Consider the following 18295-nt stretch of genomic DNA (forward strand, 5'->3'; position numbering starts at 1 on the left):
GACAATTCTATCGGAAACTCTGTCCTGAGTCCAAAGAAAAGTCAAGCAAGCAGCTAATTATAGGGCAAGGTTGAAAGTGTTTCAGGAGAATCGATAATACTTCCTCAAATATAAAAAAAGACAATAATTAATACCTAATAAGAAAAACTACCGCCAGTAGGTGAAGGGTTAATCCTTGGTCAATTGTAAACCACTCTGCCCAGAGTACTAATAAGTGTGCCAATTGGTGCCAATTCGGGTGGCCCTTCCCTTGGTGGGAATAGCCATCCCTTAGGAACTGTCAACATATGCTACCAGGGTAGTGATCAGCCAGCCAGAAGAAAGAGAAAGAGTCTGAGAAACCCTGGTAACCAAGTTTTGCTGGCACTTTGTAAAATGGTGACGGGAACTTGCCAAGGCCAGAGAGTGAATGCTAATGAGCCTAGGGCAACCTGCAAAGAGAGGACCTGAAAAATGTCCTCTCAACAACCAGCAGCCCTGAGGGAGCACCACTCATTGTGGGTTCCTGTGGAAAAGATCAGAGGTTTCTTTCGCAAGGAAGGACCTCAGCACTGCTGGAAGGACTCATCCTTCCTTGGGTTCATAGACCTCACGGTACCTTCTGACTCAACGGTCTTGGGGTCAGAGCAATCAGTACATCTGTCTAGAAAATCAACGTTTTTAAATTTTTAAAAACTTTTTGTGATTCATTTGTTTAAATCACACTCTAAAATCTGAGTGGTAAACAGCTTTAAGAATCCACACCAAAAGGTTTGAGTGTTCTTTGTAGATTCACATAAATGCCCTCTTCCCCCATCTCCTCAGAATTTATTCCTACCTTCAGGGAGCGCATTTTACGAAGGCCAAACCCTCTGATAGACAACCATTAGTGTGCAACCACATTCTTAAAGATGTAAATTTAATCTTCGTTATTTGAGAATGCTTGAGACAATAATAAAATTGTCACACTCAAAATTTTAAGTCCTCTTTCTAATAGCTTTTCAGCCATTCCCAAATCTCACGTCTCTAAACAAGATAAGAAAGCAAAAAATTGTAATTGTGATGCATTCATTCCACACTGGGCCCACAAATGATGTACTCAATCTTGTCCCTAAGTTTGCAGATATTAAATTTACCTACGATTTCCAAAAATTTTGTCCCCACCCAACCTCCACATTTTTAGATTTGCTACTTCTTACTCAATAATTGTCACTAATGTAACAGTCAGTGGAGCACCCCGGAGTAGTCTTATTTGCTATTTTTCATATTTTCCTATTATTCAAATCAGTGCTGCCCAGGCTACAAATGGACTTACCCATTGTACTTAAAATGCCACTTCTCAGGTCAAAAACTTCAAATAGAACCCACTGAATATTCAGCCTCCCAAAAGCAAATGCACTACAGCCCAGATCTCAATTTATCTCAACTGCTGGATAACACAGATCTGCTTTCTCATGGGTGCCCAATTTCAACCCCAACACATAACCGAACAAGACAGACTCTCAGCAATTCTTTGTGGTGGGAAGAATTCAAATAAAATGTGAGGAAATCCTCATTTTCAAAGATTACCAGCTAAAGAAATACAATGTAAGCAAACATTTTGTGTTCCTGAAATGCCCTGTGTCTACCATGATCAGGTGGAGAAAAGTTATTTCAAGTTCAAATAGAACTTGACGATTGCCACATGGTGCAGAGTCTTTCCACCCCTTCACTCCAAAAACCCAATCAGACAAGTGGCCGTAATCTGACTCCCAGAGCTTGGGGGCAGGCAATGAGAGCTGCACTCTGGCCGGGGAAGGCATGAGTGGCAGACCCGCAGCAAGGCAGTGGGGGTAAGTCCTTCTTTGCCCTCAGGGGACAAAGAACGGGGCCAAAAGATGAAATTTTGACTCCTTTGTTATAGATAGATGTGCTGTCTCAGATAGAATCTAGAAGGAAACTAGAGGGTAGGTAGGTGATTCTCTTAGATCTGGGTCCTGGGCATATTCATAAGAGAAGCATAGAGAAAGTAGCAGGAAAAGAAGGATGCTTTGTTGCCAAATCCTCCAAATATTGGAGACCTGCACCTGCACAGGGAAATTACCCTACGGAGGTGAATCTATCTGCAGTATTTTTCATCAGAAAAATTACTCACCCGGAGGTTCAGCTGCCCAGAAGTGGATCAGGCTATGTGTTCAGCTAGAAAGTAATGTGGCCGGTTCAGTACAACCCGGGCACATCAACAAACCCCCTTTGTTCTGGGGCGAAAGAAGCAAAACAAATAGTGTTGATCCGTTTTCAGCGAGTGTGAACGCATAAGGGAACACTGCCGATAATAACAGGAGCTATGACAGCCTGTGCCTGCCCAGGTGAGCACTTGTAAGACCAGGGGTATGTATGTGCTGCCTGGGAACTTTGGGGTTCGCAGCTAACTGAGGCTGTTCAGCTCTGCCCTGGACGGAGATTAGATTCTGTAGGCTTTCCAAAAAAGCTAAATGCACTGTTACGGAGCATATTTCTCTATTTGGGGTTTTGGGGGGTTGTTTGGTTGGTTGTTTTTTATGATGATGATGTTGTTGTTTTAATTCCTCTGGCTGATGAAAATTTGAAGTTGAAAGAGCAACTGAGTTTCTTAAATTAGGTCTCTGGAGAAGCATGTGCGAATAGGCAGGGAGATAGAACTTGGGGGACTGGGAAAAGTGAGGGAGACCTGTATGGCCAGGAGGCGGCCTTTTGCCAGGGCCCCGCCTCTCCTGGTGATCTGTGCTGCTGAAAAGGAACCTGAGGCTTCCTGCCCACCAGCCTCCTTCCCTTCCTGCTTTGTCCTTTTTCTTTTTCCCACAGCCCCCAGCCACAGACCACCAGCACCTCTGGTAGCCCCTTTGCCCTGCCGTCTGCAGGTGGAGGCCGGGCGCTGCTGGTGAGCGTGAAAGCCCCCTTCCTAACTTCTTTTCCAATCTGTGAGTTCTTTGAGTTTCGCCCCCTTTGGGACATTCTTAGTATCTCTCCCAGGGCATCCTCCCTGCCCCATTCCAAGTGCTGTTTTGTCTCTTTATTTTCTCTTCCTCTGGGGAATATGATGTCATCGTCAGCCCAGCTGGGCTTTCTTGTAATTACATGATTCACTTGGAGGAGTTCACGAGCAGAAGACACCTAGGTCAGGGCTGGCTGTCCCCCTTCTGGAGCCACCCCAGATTGGGCAGAAAGTGGGTTTCTCCTGCCAACTGTGAAGCAAAGTCCCTTATCAAAGCAGAGGCTGTCTTGAGATCCTAAAGGTCAAGGGAGCATTCCCCTAGCCCTTTTTGGCACAGCATTTCCCCACTGCTCATGCAGAACCCAGGCTCCTGAGAACAGCAAGGCGTGGGGGTGGGGGTGGGGGTGGGGTGGGGGTGGGGGTTCTCTTCCTTATATACCAAGGGGAAAGCTATAAAAACTCTAATCTGTTCAAATACCCTTTTCATAGTCCTCTGGTGATCAGAGCCTCTCCACAGCTCTTCGCTCTCACGACTGTAAAACAGGCAAAGGAGAGGGGCAAGTGCCTGGAATAATCGAGTAACTAGAGTAATTGCCCTCCATGTCGGGAATTCTAGCCACTTCTTGCCCAAACGAGCAGCTGGCACTAAATTCCTCGAGCCGCATCCCTTCTCAGCTCCAAAGATCCTCAGACAATAAGAGGAAAACAGACCAGACTGGAGGAAGCAAGTGCCTCCTCGCAATGGCTGTCTTGCTGCCCCCCACCCCCTGCGCTTCCCAACACACACGTACAAGGTCCCCCGGAAGAGGCGCGCCCGCCGTCTTTCTGGGCCCCGCGGGAGGAGGAGGAGGCCGCCAAGAAGACGCTGGCGAACAGCGCGGAGGCTTCTGCTCCCAGGACCACCGTCCCCCTGGGCGGGGTGCCTGGGGCGCGACACCCGCCTCCAGGATCCCTTTGGGGAGGCGTGTCTGAGGGGTAGCTTCGCGGGTGGAGGGCGGGAGAGGTACACGAAGGGGCTGCCCCCCAGCCCTGCAAAAGCCTGACGGAGGCCAGGATGCAGCTTTGCCCCGCCCGGCAGTCGCGGATGCCTGGGACTGGGGCGGGGGCGGGGCCTGGGCGTGGAGGGGGCGGGGCCTGGGCGTGGAGGGGCGGGGCCTGGGAGGGGGCGGGGCCGGCGCTGCGAGGCTGCTGTTTGCCCACCTGGCACCCGCCCCGGAGGCTGACACCGCCGAGCGCCGCGGGTCCAGGTCCGCAGGAGAGAAGGAGGGAGTGTCCCTGTCCAGGCCCCGCCGGTTGCCACCACCCCTGCCGGTCACCCTGAGCTCCCCTCCCCCGAACGACTTTACCTGCTCCAAAGACGGCCTTCAGGGCTTCAGCGTTCCTGGGCTCCTCCTCTCTGGCCTCCCGCCTAAATCCGCAGTCTCTGCTGGGGGAGAGGAGAATCACGCCGCACAAACCCATTTGCAGAATGCCCAGAATGCGAATTTTGGAGCATCGAAGTGCAAAACTGCAAAAGATCTCCCTATTTTTTTAAATTGCTTTACGTTCAAAATATAAATGGCATGTTAAAAGTACATGGAAACTTAAAAACTAAAAAAGAGAAAAGAGAAAGAAAGAGAAAGAAAGAAAGAAAGAAAGAAAGAAAGAAAGAAAGAAAGAAAGAAAGAAAGAAAGAAAGAAAGAAAGAAAACAAACTTAAAAACTTGCTCTGAGGGGATTAACTTAGAGCAGCCCGGGTGGCTCAGCTGTTTGCCGCCTTCGGCCCAGGGCCTGACCCTGGAGACCTGGGATCTGAGTCTCACGTCCCGCTCCCTGCATGGAGCCTGCTTCTCCCTCTGCCTGTGTCTCTGCCTCTCTCTCTCTCTCTCTGTCTCTGTGTCTCTCATTAATAAATAAAATCTTTAGGGAAAAAAAAAGAAACTCGATTTAGACATTTTTCTTTCTAGGGGCAAATCAATGCAACTGGATGATCTTCGAATATTTAATAAAAGGAGGCTAGCATCACCATTTGACCATTAAGGAGACAATTAATTAATTAAGAAGGTTTTCTGGAAGCAATCTTTCTTGATATCCAAATAACCTTCGAGGGGGCCCTTCCCCACAGTCGGGCTAGGCTACAGGCCTGGAGTCTTCACCCAAATTCTTGAACCCTGCTTTGGTAGACTGACACAATTTGTTTTCATTTCAGCAAGTGTGGACCTTTGTGTAAGAGAGAGAGCATCATGGTGGCCTTCCGGGGGGTCTGGACTCAAGCTTTCTGGAAGGCAGTCACAGCAGAATTTCTGGCTATGCTCATCTTTGTGCTCCTCAGCCTCGGATCCACCATCAACTGGGGTGGAACGGAAAAGCCACTACCTGTCGACATGGTTCTCATCTCCCTTTGCTTTGGACTCAGCATTGCGACCATGGTGCAGTGCTTTGGCCACATCAGCGGCGGCCACATCAACCCTGCTGTGACGGTGGCCATGGTGTGCACCAGGAAGATTAGCATCGCCAAGTCTGTCTTCTACGTCGCAGCACAGTGCCTGGGAGCCATCATTGGAGCTGGGATTCTCTACCTCGTCACACCTCCCAGTGTGGTGGGGGGCTTGGGGGTCACCACGGTAGCATCTTTAGCTCTTATTTTCAAACTGGGACTCCAGGCTTCTTGCAGACTCTGCTAAGTAATACCCCAGTGGCCTGAGAGACTTTCCTAAAATTGCTAATTTCTTCCCAAAGAATTTCTGATGATTCTTGATAGGGGTGACAACTGATCCCAGCAACATTGAATGTATCCATATATAATCATTGTTTGCTATCGAGTGACTTGAATATTATTAAGTCTTGGTGGCACAAAAATTGTGTTCCTTTTTTGCTCTCGCTCTTATCCCAATGACTATACTAGACTATATATTTAGCTTAAGGCATTTTTATTGCAACTATTTGTTAGCTCACTAGCAGAAGAAACAATTTTGTTTCTTGTCATGTTCATGAGAATTAAAATGATCTATACCTAGGATTACACTTAAAAAAATAAATTGGCATTTGATCCTACTTTTGTTCTTAACTGATTTGGAATATCCGTTGTTAGCTCAGCACCAGGATAGATTTAAAAACTACACACAGTTTAAATTTTAATTGAAATATATATTAATTAATTTAAACCTAATTAAAGGATTTAATCATTGCCTTATAAAATTACAAGACTCTCCAGAAACTCCTTTGTAAGTTAAATGCAGCATTGGCACATTTTGCTTCCTTTGTAGAAAAGGACATTCAGCACAAATTCCCGCTTGGTCATTGTAGGAGTAATTAATTATCTGTGATGGCCCAAAATGAGTGGAAATTTATTCCTCCTTTTTTGGATGCAGGGGGAGTGTCTCACTTGTGGGGTGGAACAGATGACTCCAATTAGCCATTGTCTTTTCCAGCGATGAAATATGCTTTTCACAATGATATGTTATCACAGAAAATGCACTTGTGCTTCAATTCAGATGGAGCATTTTTCTCTTTTTAGGTTCATGGAAATCTTACCGCTGGTCACGGTCTCCTGGTGGAGTTGATAATCACATTTCAGTTGGTGTTTACTATTTTTGCCAGCTGTGACTCCAAACGGACTGATGTCACTGGTTCAGTAGCTTTAGCAATTGGATTTTCTGTTGCGATTGGACATTTATTTGCAGTAAGTTTGCAAGTCCATTTAAATAATTGATTCATTTCATTTATCCTCACCCTAGAGCTGGCCTAAAGATGTGTTTTACAGCTGTAGTTCTTTAGTATCTAGCCACATCTGTCCATTTTAGGTGATTATTTTGCTAACTTTATGATGAGCATCTTGATATGGCTGCTAACATCTTGACCGTTCCTCTAACTGACTTGGCAAGTGGTAGCAAATTGCAGTGAATGCTTCCTGCTACTAGTCCTGTTCCAGCAATGTCTGAGGTTGTTTTCTTTTTCCCTACAGATCAATTACACTGGTGCCAGCATGAACCCCGCCAGATCCTTTGGACCTGCAGTTATCATGGGAAATTGGGAAAACCACTGGGTAACCATTATGTTGACAGTTTCTGTCCTCTTACAGTTGAGGACAATTACCCATGAAGCTCTTTCTCTTTCTTTCCTCGAGAGGTGTCTTACTTCCTCCCAACCTTGACTCCCCACTTTACTACACCTTTCATAAAGACCAAGGAGAGACTAGCACAAATCTACTTTAAAATGTCTCATCTTATATCTGTTTGGGGCCTTTAGTAATAGTCTTTCTTTTTTAATAAGCACTGCTCTGGGCACTATATCTGATAGACTGCTGCAGAATATATTTTACATGGAGGTTGTCTGTGTGGACCAAGTGATAATCAGGGTGGTACGGTGAATATGGTGTTTAAATAATTGAAAGTAAAGCCTTCCTGGCCATAACAAAATATATACAAAAAAAAACTAAAAGAAAAAGAAGAAAGAAATGCTTACAAGCACTGCCCATAGCAAAAATATTTATCTTTTTTTGTTTACAAAAGCATGAACCCAATTAATAGTATGTAAGTTGGAAGCATTTGAACTGCAGATGGAGAGGAATAAATGGTACAGATGTTTATGCTGTTATCACCATAGCCAGAGCTGGAAACATAAGTGACTTTCAGAAGAGGCACACTTTCCAGTCTCATGGCTAACCTCCTTATTAATGTGGTGGCAGTGCTTCCAGAGAGTAGTGATATCCATTTTTAAATATTGCTATCAATTTTATTTCAATTGTTTCTTACAACAAAGGAATTTAAATCCCTTAAATGAATAATGTGACAGTTTTAAAGCCACTCATATACTAACTTATAATAACCAATGAAAATATGAGACTTATGTAAGCCAGCCTCAAGTAGGGCTACCTCTTATTATCATTTACATGCTGTGAATGCTATTTTACAGCTTTTATTTTTAATTCATGAATATAACAACATGTCACTTATGTTTTAATCTCATTCACACACTGGTTATTGACCCAGTTACATCCACTCAGCCATAGTGTACATTACAAATGAGGACAGATTATAAGAATACTATAGACATTCACTGCTAAGAAAAGAGTATTGAGTCTTTAAAAGTAATTTCTATCATTAAAAAATGAGACTCAGTGTTCAAAAGCAAGATTTTAGACTGAGCCATGAAAAGAATGTCAATATATAGCATCCACGAGATTGGTCATTTTGCCACTGATATATCCATTTATATCTCAACACATTTGACACATTAACAGGAATGGAAATTTTTAATGGGCAGTACATAGTTGCTTATGGTAAAAGTAGAACTGTAAGTTCAACTTTATTAAATTCAAACTACTTTTGTAATCAAAATTTAGAAAACTAACAATTTTTTAATTTTAGTTATGAGGAATTTAAAATGTGAATGAAAATATACGTTTTTATTAATTACCTACTAGTTGCAGTAGGCTAGCTAGAATTTGATTAGTAGGAAATTTTTTAGCTTGTGGACTGAATTAAATTCCCCTTCTTGGCTGTTTTATAACAAACTTAACAAACTTAATCTTATTGAACACAAATGTCCATTCTGTAGTAATGGTTGCATAGATTTTAAAACTAATTTACAACATATTTGCAGATGGAGATTGATAGACTAGAATAATATCTAAATATTAATGGTGAATTTTCTAAGTATGACATTATTTTAATTTTCATCTTCATAATCTCTATCTGTATTTTTAGCAATTAAAACTATTTACTTTTACAAATTTTGAGAGTCATTTTAAAGTACATAATGACTTTGTTTTGGAAGAGCAAAAAGATTTGATCTTTTTGGGGAGCGTGTAGCCAGATGTCTTCTTCGTATGTGTTTTAGGAATGCATTATAATTACTTAGCAGTCCCTTGTCTCCCTTTTGGGAGTTTTACCATGGGGAATAGAATCTATCTAATGAGCTCTTATCAAAGGAACAGAATGCAAAGACATTTAGAGGAGGGCTCTCGTTTCTCCTTTGAAAGGGCATGGAGAAGGTCAACTCCACACAGTTTCTTTCCATTCAAGATAAGGAGCTTGGTTCTTGCAGCCACTCTACAAGTAGTTTCCATGTTAAGTATATGTGCTCAGCTACAGTTCAAATTTTGAATTTTCTTTAGACTTTGCAATGAAGATGCTATGTGAAATTAATTTCCCGAGAGTGTCTTAAGCCAGAAGCATGCCTCGTATTTTTTTTCAAATGAGAAAAGTGAAGTATCGTGGAAAGCAGTGTAGTAGTTCAAAAGGGAGGTTTGAAATCACACAGACCTGAAATCCCAGTTCAGGCACTTGCTAAGCATGACGTCTTAAGCAAGCTTCTTACTGTCTCAGGGTGTCAGTTTTCTCACCCTTAAAATAAGAATAAGAATCATATCTACCTCAAAGGTTGCTGTTGGAATTATGTGAGTTAATACAAGTCTAAGTACAGCTGGCTCAATAAGCAAGGTTTCTGTTGTTCCACTGAATCTAATATTCTGCTGCATATATATGCTCCAAGCAAGTGTTGAAGTTTCCTGAAACTGAAGATTTAGTTTATTCTAGACACAATAACAATATGATAAGAAGCTTCCATTTGTTGAATTAAAAATCCTATGGAGTTGCTAATCCTCAACTAACCATCATTTCATAAACTCAGTACTGGTTTATTTTCCACCAAGTGACCATGGTTAGAACTGTTAGGATGAAAGTGCTCTGCCAGAAGAGTAATGAACAAACCATGACATTTTCAATTAAATCAAATAGCCAGGTTTTAAGGAAGAAAAGCATATAACATACAGAAAATGACTGATGACCAGCCTACTCGCATACAATTTTAAATGGTCTAGGAAACATGGAATGAGCTGACCACTATGAAATTAGAACTAATAAATACTTCTCAAGTATTATTTCAACTTAATTTTTACAACCCATGAGATATGTGTTACTATAATCCCCACTTTGCAGATGAGGAAATTAAGGTTTAAGAAGTTAAGTAACTGGGGCGCCTGGGTGGCTCAGTTGGTTAAGTGTCTGCCTTCAGCTCAGGTCATGATCCCAGGAGTCCTGGGATGGAGTCCCCCATCAGGCTTCCTGCTCAGTGGGGAGTCTGCTTGTCCTTCTGCCCACCGCACCCCTGCGCTCGTACTCTCTCTCTCTCAAATGAATAAATAAAATATTAAAAAATAATAATAAAAGAAGTTAAGTAACTGATTTAAGAACTCACCAAATTGCTCAGTGGTGGAGCTAGGATTCCATTTTTCGTGCTCTGCTGAATAACTAAGGCTCAACTGAAAAAAATCTGTATGTTGATCGCGATTATGTAGAAAACCAACATAAGATGGTGATATTGAGAAAATAAGATAAGTGGTCTCCAGAAAATTTTTTCCTATTTTAGTTGAAGAATTCTCAGAGTGCACTTAATGTGCAGTACCATCAACGAGGAGCTCACTTGACTTTAAGGATTACCAGAAAATGGAAAGAAAATAATTAATGGAAGCAAGAAAAGAGAAAATTGTCTTTCCCTGTTTTCTGTTCAAATGTTATTTAGCAATTTACGGATCTCTGACATGCATATGGTATATGTTCTTTTATTCTTTTCAATCCTGCTATCTTCTGCACAACACATTTGCTCTCTTAATGTAAACCAGCTAAGCTCTATATTCATGAATTGGTCAAAGGAATAGTTCTCCTCCACTTTCACTCTATAATTCTCCCATCTTTTCCCCCAGATATATTGGGTTGGACCGATCATAGGAGCTGTCCTCGCTGGTGGCCTTTACGAGTATGTCTTCTGTCCAGATGTTGAACTCAAACGTCGTTTGAAAGAAGCCTTCAGCAAAGCTACCCAGCAAACAAAGCGGAGCTACATGGAAGTGGAGGACAACAGGAGTCAGGTGGAGACTGAGGACTTGATCCTAAAACCTGGAGTGGTGCATGTGATTGACATTGACCGGGGCGAGGAGAAGAAGGGGAAGGACCCATCAGGCGAGGTGTTGTCATCGGTATGACTAGAAGGTGGCACTGAAAACAGACAGGAGCCCTCAGAACTGTCCTCAGATTTCCTTCCACCCATTAAGGAAACAGATTTGTTATAAATTAGACACGTGCAGGGTTGTTTTTTCATGTCTTATTATTCAGTCTAGACAAGAACTATTTCTTTGTTCTACCAGGGAGGAATGGAAGAAACCTATTTTGAATTCCAAATCTAAAAAAGAAGTCTTCTTAAAGTGTCCCCAAAGCAAATAGGAATCTAGTTCATTGTCACCATTTATGAATAATCGATTTAAAAATGTGTATCAGGATTTGGTTAAGTCTTGCCTGACAGAACTTAATAGACATACCTATCTGCTTATTCCTCCTCGGCCAGGACTCTGGGATTGCCATTTCTCATTTTATTTATTCCACTGAGTCAAGTTTTTCAATGGCAAGGGACAGTATGTCCCTGAGTCATGCACATTCAAGAGAGAACTATAACCAGCTCTTTTATGGGCAGTCCCTTATTATAAACTACCTCGGCAAGAGAATATTGACAAGGGTCAATATTGTGAACGGTTTCCATTTATATTTCAAATACCCAACTTTCAACCGGAACTCCAATTCATAATATTCCTTCCTCTTCCTCAGTGCCCAAGGTATTGTGGACCTAAAGCCCAGAAATTTGAAGAATGTTCAGAAACCCTGTATATTTATTGGTTCCATCTAATAAAACAGCCAAATCCTAAGAAACACACATTATGACAAAACAGGACAAACAGTCTCATAAGGTCTTACTGGAATGGAAGAAAAATTACCATTATAAAAAATCATAGGGAAAGAGGAAATCTATATTCTGGAATCAAACCATTGATCTGTTTTCAGTGCACATCCTCAAATACACCCCATGAGGTTAACAGTCTAAGCTTTTAACCACTTAACCATTTTGCTTATATTTGTAATTTATTGGCAAAACTGGGGGGGTGTTTGTTTGTGACTTGGTTATCTATATTTAAAACATTAGCTGAGATTACTTTTTGACAAGAACATGACTAGCCGAATCCTCACTATTTGTTATGAAGCTCCGCTCACTCTGGAAGGTGTAAAGTGGCCCTGTCCAGTCCCCATGTCTGCTGCTCTCTCACTTCTCATGAGATTTGTTGATAATCTTCAGTGTAACGTATGATGATACTTTAGTGAATTAAAATGCATGAGAGACAAGGAAGGCCATGGTTACAGGGTAAAAGGGTGAGGACATCAGAACACTCTGAATTCAATGCTGATTGGATAACCAATCTTTGATTTGCAGAGATAATCTACACAGTAGCCCAACGCAGCTTTTAAGTACTTTCATTACTGACTCATTTATTTGTCAAGATATTTTGCACTTCCTGTACTGCTGTGCCTTAGGTTGGTAGAATGGTCTCTGGAAACCAGTCTCTATCATATTAACCATCTAGGCTAGACTTTATCTTAGACAAGGAGCTGCAAATGTCAATTTGACTGAACAAAAGCTGGTAGTGAAGCAAAAACCCATCACTGCAAAGAACGGCTTGAAAATAAGCTGATAATCAAGGGCTTTCTTCTCCCATGCATGGTTTCAACTGTGTGCCACTTTTTAGTGTTAGTGGTAGGTGTGTGTCTGTGGCAGTGAGATAATGGACCACTGTTAAACCTGATTCTCTTCGGTGCTAGGAAAGTGACGCGCACGGTTCCCAGGGAGTCATCACACCAGGGCAGCGCCTGGGAGTGTCACTGATGGTTTTTATGGCAGATTGCTAAATCCCAGGCCCCTTGCTCAGATGTGTGGTGAGCCACATTCTCCACCAGTGAGACCCATCATTTCCTGTTTGGGGCAGCATCTATAGGAAGTAGGGTGAGATTCTAATGATGGTTTATGTCTGTGTTTTCAAACATTTGCACAATATACCACTAAAGGCTTAACATGGGGGCGGGGGGGGGGGCGTCAGCCTAAAAAATAATGCTATCAACCAGCAGCAAACAAGTCAGCTCAAATGTTAGGTTAACGAGGAAAAGTTAAACAGATTTTTCAAATACACTTACAATTTACTGGCTTACAATCTCTTTTATTTAGCCATGTGGTTTACTTCTTACACGCTCACTTTCATACTCACTTTGAGTTAAAATATTTAATATGTTAATGCTTAAAAAAAGGCATGAATTATGTTTTTATAATTTGTTTTCCAGCAACTAGGAGAGTGCCTGACACTTAGTAGGTATGTGTTAGTTACTAAAAATATGAATTTCATTTAGGATTTAAGAATGTAAATAATTTCCTTTTTAATCTTGATTTTGCTCAGTGTTTAATAAAAGCTTGACTTCAAGGACTACTAAGGGAAGGCAATATAAATGTAAAAACCATAAAATATATTTTTGCATTCTACTATTTTAGAAGCATGAAGTGAATGAAAGCTTTAGCACTTTTTTCCCCTGCATATGAGACAACATATTTTGTATTTCACTCAAGGCTCTGCCAGTAAAAAGTAATGAAATTGTACCTTTCTAATGACATCTATGCAGCAGGGGTCTATTGCCTTGTGGATGGCACCAAATTATCCAAGTGTATTAGGAGACGAGGGCTTTTTCCTTTAATCCCTTCTTATTAATGAAGTGCATCGTGCTGCTCCCAGGAGAGTGCTGCTGACAGATATACAGAAAAGAGATCAGAGAGAAAAAAATGGAAGGACATAAATGAATTATACCCAGCCAGGAAGCAATGCCAACCATCTCTTCCCTATGGAAAAATACAAGCGCCCCAAAACTTAAGATGGTCCCTACAAAGAAAATGTATATAGTTTGTCAAAAGAAGTGCAAAGAGTAAGAGTCATTTTTAGGTTTGGGGGCTTTCTTAAACTTTGGGGGACCAGAATTTGAATATATTTTTTCATTGTTGCAGTTGGCATTTTTTTCAGAGTCCTAAACTTTTACACTGGAAGGAAATATTTTCTGGTACCCAAATTGTTGCCTAAATGTAAGAGCCCTACACTTTGTTTCTACCATTTAATGCTTTTCATAAATTCTTACCCTTTCTGACTCTTCTAATGCAGTTAATAGGTACTAGCTGTCGCTCAGTCTCGAAAATGTTACAAAGAGATTAGAAATATTCGAATAACATATATATTGGCATTAAACTATCTGATTATTAGAGGTCTGATTCCAAATAGGACAAAATATTCTTCTTAGGGCAAGAAGCCAGGCAACTTACTTACTGGTTTAAATTCAATAAAGAGCAGAAAAATTCTAAAATCGAATAGCAAATTCAAACACTAAAATTAATCCTGGTGAGGCCCTTTGTTGCAGCATGTTGCTACTATCCCCACGTGTCATGAACGTTTGACAAATTGCCTTAGTGACAGTAGGAGCTCAAAAAAAGAGCCTTATCAGACAATATAAGCCTGATATAACTTCTCATTATAAGCCCTATAGAATGTGCAAATGCAGAATATCTTATACCTGAAAGTAATTTTGCCTTTCTTAATATGTTTATGGCACCAAAATTATTAGGAAGATGTGACTACTATCTGGAAAGTGTAATGAACTAAACTCACTTTCTTTACCACCAATTTTGTGTGTTTGCATTGGTAGGGTAATACTTTATAGATCACCCCAAAATAACAGTTAACTTTTGAAATTCATAGTTCTCTGAAAAACATAGAAGACATTTAATTCAGTGCTCAAAACCTGGGGCCACTCACTCTTGCAAATGACCATATCCTATGAAAGCAGTTATAGTGTTACCCATGCATGGTAAAATCCAAGAGCTAAAAAATACACCTAATTTATATAACCCATGAGAATATATTTTTAGATTCTCTTCAGGATTAATTAAATAAACAGGCAGTTTATGAAAATATAATTGTTTATCACTTTTATGACCCAAATCACAATTGTAATTCATGATAAACTGGTGAGAATAAACTGAACATATGGTCATATTCACAATTATTTATTAACTGAAATGTTACTCCAACATCAGAGCTAATGTTGAGATTTAAACTGTAATGTCTAATATTTGGAATAATCTATTAAGTATCAGCATTGTGGTTGATTTCCATGAATTATGTTGTATCTCATATTACTAAATCTGTGCAAATAAACTTTTACTGTTTAAAAGGTAGGCATTGCATTTGATAATGTTTGAAAATTCATTCACAGTTTTTCCAAGTTAGATCTTAAGAGCATCCTTTAGAATGACCCAAAGACTTAGCTATTTGAGTATAATGAACACCAAATGAAACGGTGGTGGGATCTATATAATGAAAGGCATGTTTCGAAAGGCTGCAAAGTATACACTATAGTGGGCCCTGATGTACACAGTGGAAATTGTGTTTAGTGGGCTTACTTCTAAATGTTCACCTCCATGCAGAATAGGCCATTGAAGATCAGCTGTCATTCCAGGGAGTCTAAAAGTGAAGACCTTAACAACTGTGACTCAGATGAGGCTGGTATTGCTAAATCCATCCTCAGGGCATTTGGCAGATTCTAGCAACCCAGATGGATAATGTAGACACCATAAGTACTGGGACACTCCCTTGGGTTCTTAGTTCGAGGGGCTCCTCAATTTTGAGAGGTCATAGGCTCCCTAGGGGAGAATTAAGGATCATCATTTTTGTAGTGTGTAGTGTGTACATCAGATGAGTAGTGAATGGTGCCTTCAGAACCCAATGGATATGTACCTCTCTTACAGCATGTGACAGGATTCGCCAATATAGCAATAGTAGTATTTCACATTGTAGTGAAATAGTTTGCATAGGTATCTGTCTCCCCTACTAGGTTCTAAACTCCTTAAGGGCTAAGATGGTATTTCATTTATTCCGTATCCCGCCCCCCTCTTCCTCAGCATTGAGCACCAAGGCTTGACATCTTGCTCAATATGTGCTTATTGCATGAATGAATAAAGAACTTAAGGAATACTTCACAATCATTAGGAAATACTACAAAGCACAATACCTCAATCCAGTTGGTTTTTGCTATTGTGTAGATGTGTACTAAATATGTGAATTCTTATAGTTCCATTTAGGAGACTGAAATTAGCTCAAACCAAACATTAAAGAAAAATCAAAGAAAACATGCACAGAAAGTATAAAACACTAATTGGATTTCTAAAATTTATACCTAATGAGTAGGCAACAAGACATGTTTTCATTGCTATATTTATACAATGGCCAGATGTTAGATGAAATTTAGCTCAATGAGTATTTCAGCAAGAAAAGTATTTTAACAAGCATGGGAAGCTAGAGATATAAATGTCAGCCTGATTTTAGATAATTATCCTGCTTGGAAAATGTCCAAAACAATATGTCACCTGAATAACTCTTACTATTTTTTTTTTCATTTTTCTACCTCTTCATTCCTCAGGTTTAAGGAGACATTGAGAACTCTAGAAAGCTGAGTTGAGTTTACCCTATACATAGAAACCTCTGAGAAACCATGGCACTGATTTTTGAAAGCTTTATGCATAGCATAGTTATAGCACATGGCTAGTATTCAGTAAAAGCATTGGTGGACGGATGGATGGATGGATGGATGGATGGATGGAGTGAATGGATGAGTAAATGCAAGAAACACTCCAATCTGGAGATATGAAGTTCATCTGTGAACAGATGGCAATCATAGCCTGTATTCCTTCTTCCCTTATGAACCATGGCCATGGGTCAGAAAGGTAGAGGAGAAATGCATGGATTAGAATAATTTTCAACTATGAGTACATATATGGGGCTTTATAATTTCTAAATCTTACTCTCAATCACTTAATCTTTATTAAACGGGGTAACCATTATCATCGTTTTCATTTCCAAAGATGACAAAAACCAAGTGTCAATGACATTTAGTAAATTACCCAAGATTATACCCAAGAGTAAAGTAAAAACTAAGGGCACCTAGATGGCTCAGTCTGTTGAACATCCAACTCTTGATTTTTGCCTCAGGTCATGATCTCAGAGTCGTGGGATAGAGCCCTGCATTGGCTCTGTGCTGAGTGTGGAGCCTGCTTGCGATTCCGGCTTTCCTTCTCCCTCTGCCCCTCCCCACTCATGCTCAGTAGAGCAAAAATTGGATCTCACATTCCAGTTAATCCCATTTCCCTAAATTATTTCCCTAAATCACACAAAATTCTTCCATTTCTCCCATTAATCTCTCAGTTTAATTTCCCATCACCCATGTTTCTTTAAATGGCAAGAAATATATTCTATCCATGCTAGAAGAAATCCTTCTGTACAACGCCAACAAAGGGCAGTATATTAAGTACTACAGACCTGGAGTATCGCAGACCTTAGAAAAGAGTGTTGGGGCATCTGGCTGGCTTAGTCAGTGGAACATGTGACCCTTGAGCTCAGGGCTGTGAGTTTGTACCCCACATTGGGTGTAGAGATTACTTAAAATCTTGGAGAAAGAAATAAAAGAAAGAAAAAGAAAATGGGGAAAAAAAGAAAATGGGGATACTTGGGATAATTTCAGACTTTTTTCATTGAAAAAGAAGGAAAAAGAATATGGGGATACTTTGGATAATTTCAGACATTTTTTTTTCATTGATATCTTTCCTTTTTTTAAAAAAAAAAGATTTATTTATTTATTTATTTATTTATTTATTTATTTATTTATTTATTTGACAGAGGGAGAGAGAACACAAGCAGAGGGAGCAGCAGGCAGAGGGAGAGGGAGAAGCAGATTCCCCACTGAGCAGGGAGCCCAATGCAGAGGCTCGATGCCAGGACCCTAGGATCATGACCTGAGCCAAAGGCAGATGCTTAATCCACTGAACCACCCAGGCACCCCTGATATTTTTCCTTTTGAAAATATTATAAAGATCACTATTTGAGGTATTTTTCACTTGGTCCAGGAAAGAGAATCAGAGATTAATTGTGAAGTCACTGATAAGGTCTTCTACATTTCAATAATAATAACAATAATAGCTTTTTCAGTGATTGTACACTTACTGTGCACCAGACATGCACTTCACACTTGTGTATGTATTCCTCATAGAAACCTTATGAAGAAGGTATTGCCATTATCCCCATTTTACTGGTGAAGAAACAGGTCTAAGGAATGCAAGTAGCTTGTTCAAAGCCGAATAGTTACAAAGTGGTAAATGTGGGATTTGAACCCTGGCAGTCTGTCTAGACTATTCTGAGCACTGCCCTGTGTTGTATCTTCCCTGTGGTACTGTAGGCTTCCAATTACTCCAACATTCATATCTGCTTTTTCCAAGCCTTTGACTTTTCATATCCAATAGAGATTGCAGTGTGTTTAAACTTCTCATTTGTTCCCGACCTCACCTCTCATTATCATTTTGACCACCTTTGAAGCAATTATGTAAATATTCAAGTACAAATGCTACAAAGATAAATCGGCTAAATTTACAAAATGTTCTTGAAAGGGACTTCGAAGGACCAAGAAAACTCTTTCTTTACTGAGC

General features: G+C 40.5%; 1 protein-coding gene across 2 annotated transcripts; it reads left to right on the plus strand.

The window, feature by feature from the left end:
- The first annotated feature begins 1660 nt into the window (after positions 1-1660).
- Positions 1661-14998, plus strand: AQP4 (aquaporin 4). 2 transcript variants are annotated; one of them, XM_038543616.1, is made up of 5 exons: positions 1661-1811; positions 5121-5535; positions 6429-6593; positions 6876-6956; positions 10617-14998. In XM_038543616.1, the coding sequence occupies exons 1-5, from the start codon at positions 1780-1782 to the stop codon at positions 10893-10895; spliced, it is 972 nt and encodes a 323-aa protein (XP_038399544.1). In that variant the 5' UTR covers positions 1661-1779; the 3' UTR covers positions 10896-14998. The 2 variants fall into 2 exon arrangements, with proteins under 2 accessions (XP_038399544.1, XP_038399545.1); XM_038543617.1 differs by lacking the exon at positions 1661-1811 and adding an exon at positions 2174-2327.
- Positions 14999-18295: the final 3297 nt, after the last annotated feature.

Source organism: Canis lupus, chromosome 7 (assembly GCF_011100685.1).
Source record: "Canis lupus familiaris isolate Mischka breed German Shepherd chromosome 7, alternate assembly UU_Cfam_GSD_1.0, whole genome shotgun sequence".
In the NCBI taxonomy this organism is placed as follows: domain Eukaryota; kingdom Metazoa; phylum Chordata; class Mammalia; order Carnivora; family Canidae; genus Canis; species Canis lupus.

Excerpts from the sequence above, each read along its gene's own strand:
- AQP4 (XM_038543616.1), top strand. The coding sequence starts at position 1,780 with ATGAGTGGCAGACCCGCAGCAAGGCAGTGGGG. Across the intron at positions 1,812-5,120 it reads CCCGCAGCAAGGCAGTGGGG|CAAGTGTGGACCTTTGTGTA; the intron begins GTAAGTCCTTCT and ends TTTTCATTTCAG. Across the intron at positions 6,957-10,616 it reads GAAATTGGGAAAACCACTGG|ATATATTGGGTTGGACCGAT; the intron begins GTAACCATTATG and ends CTTTTCCCCCAG.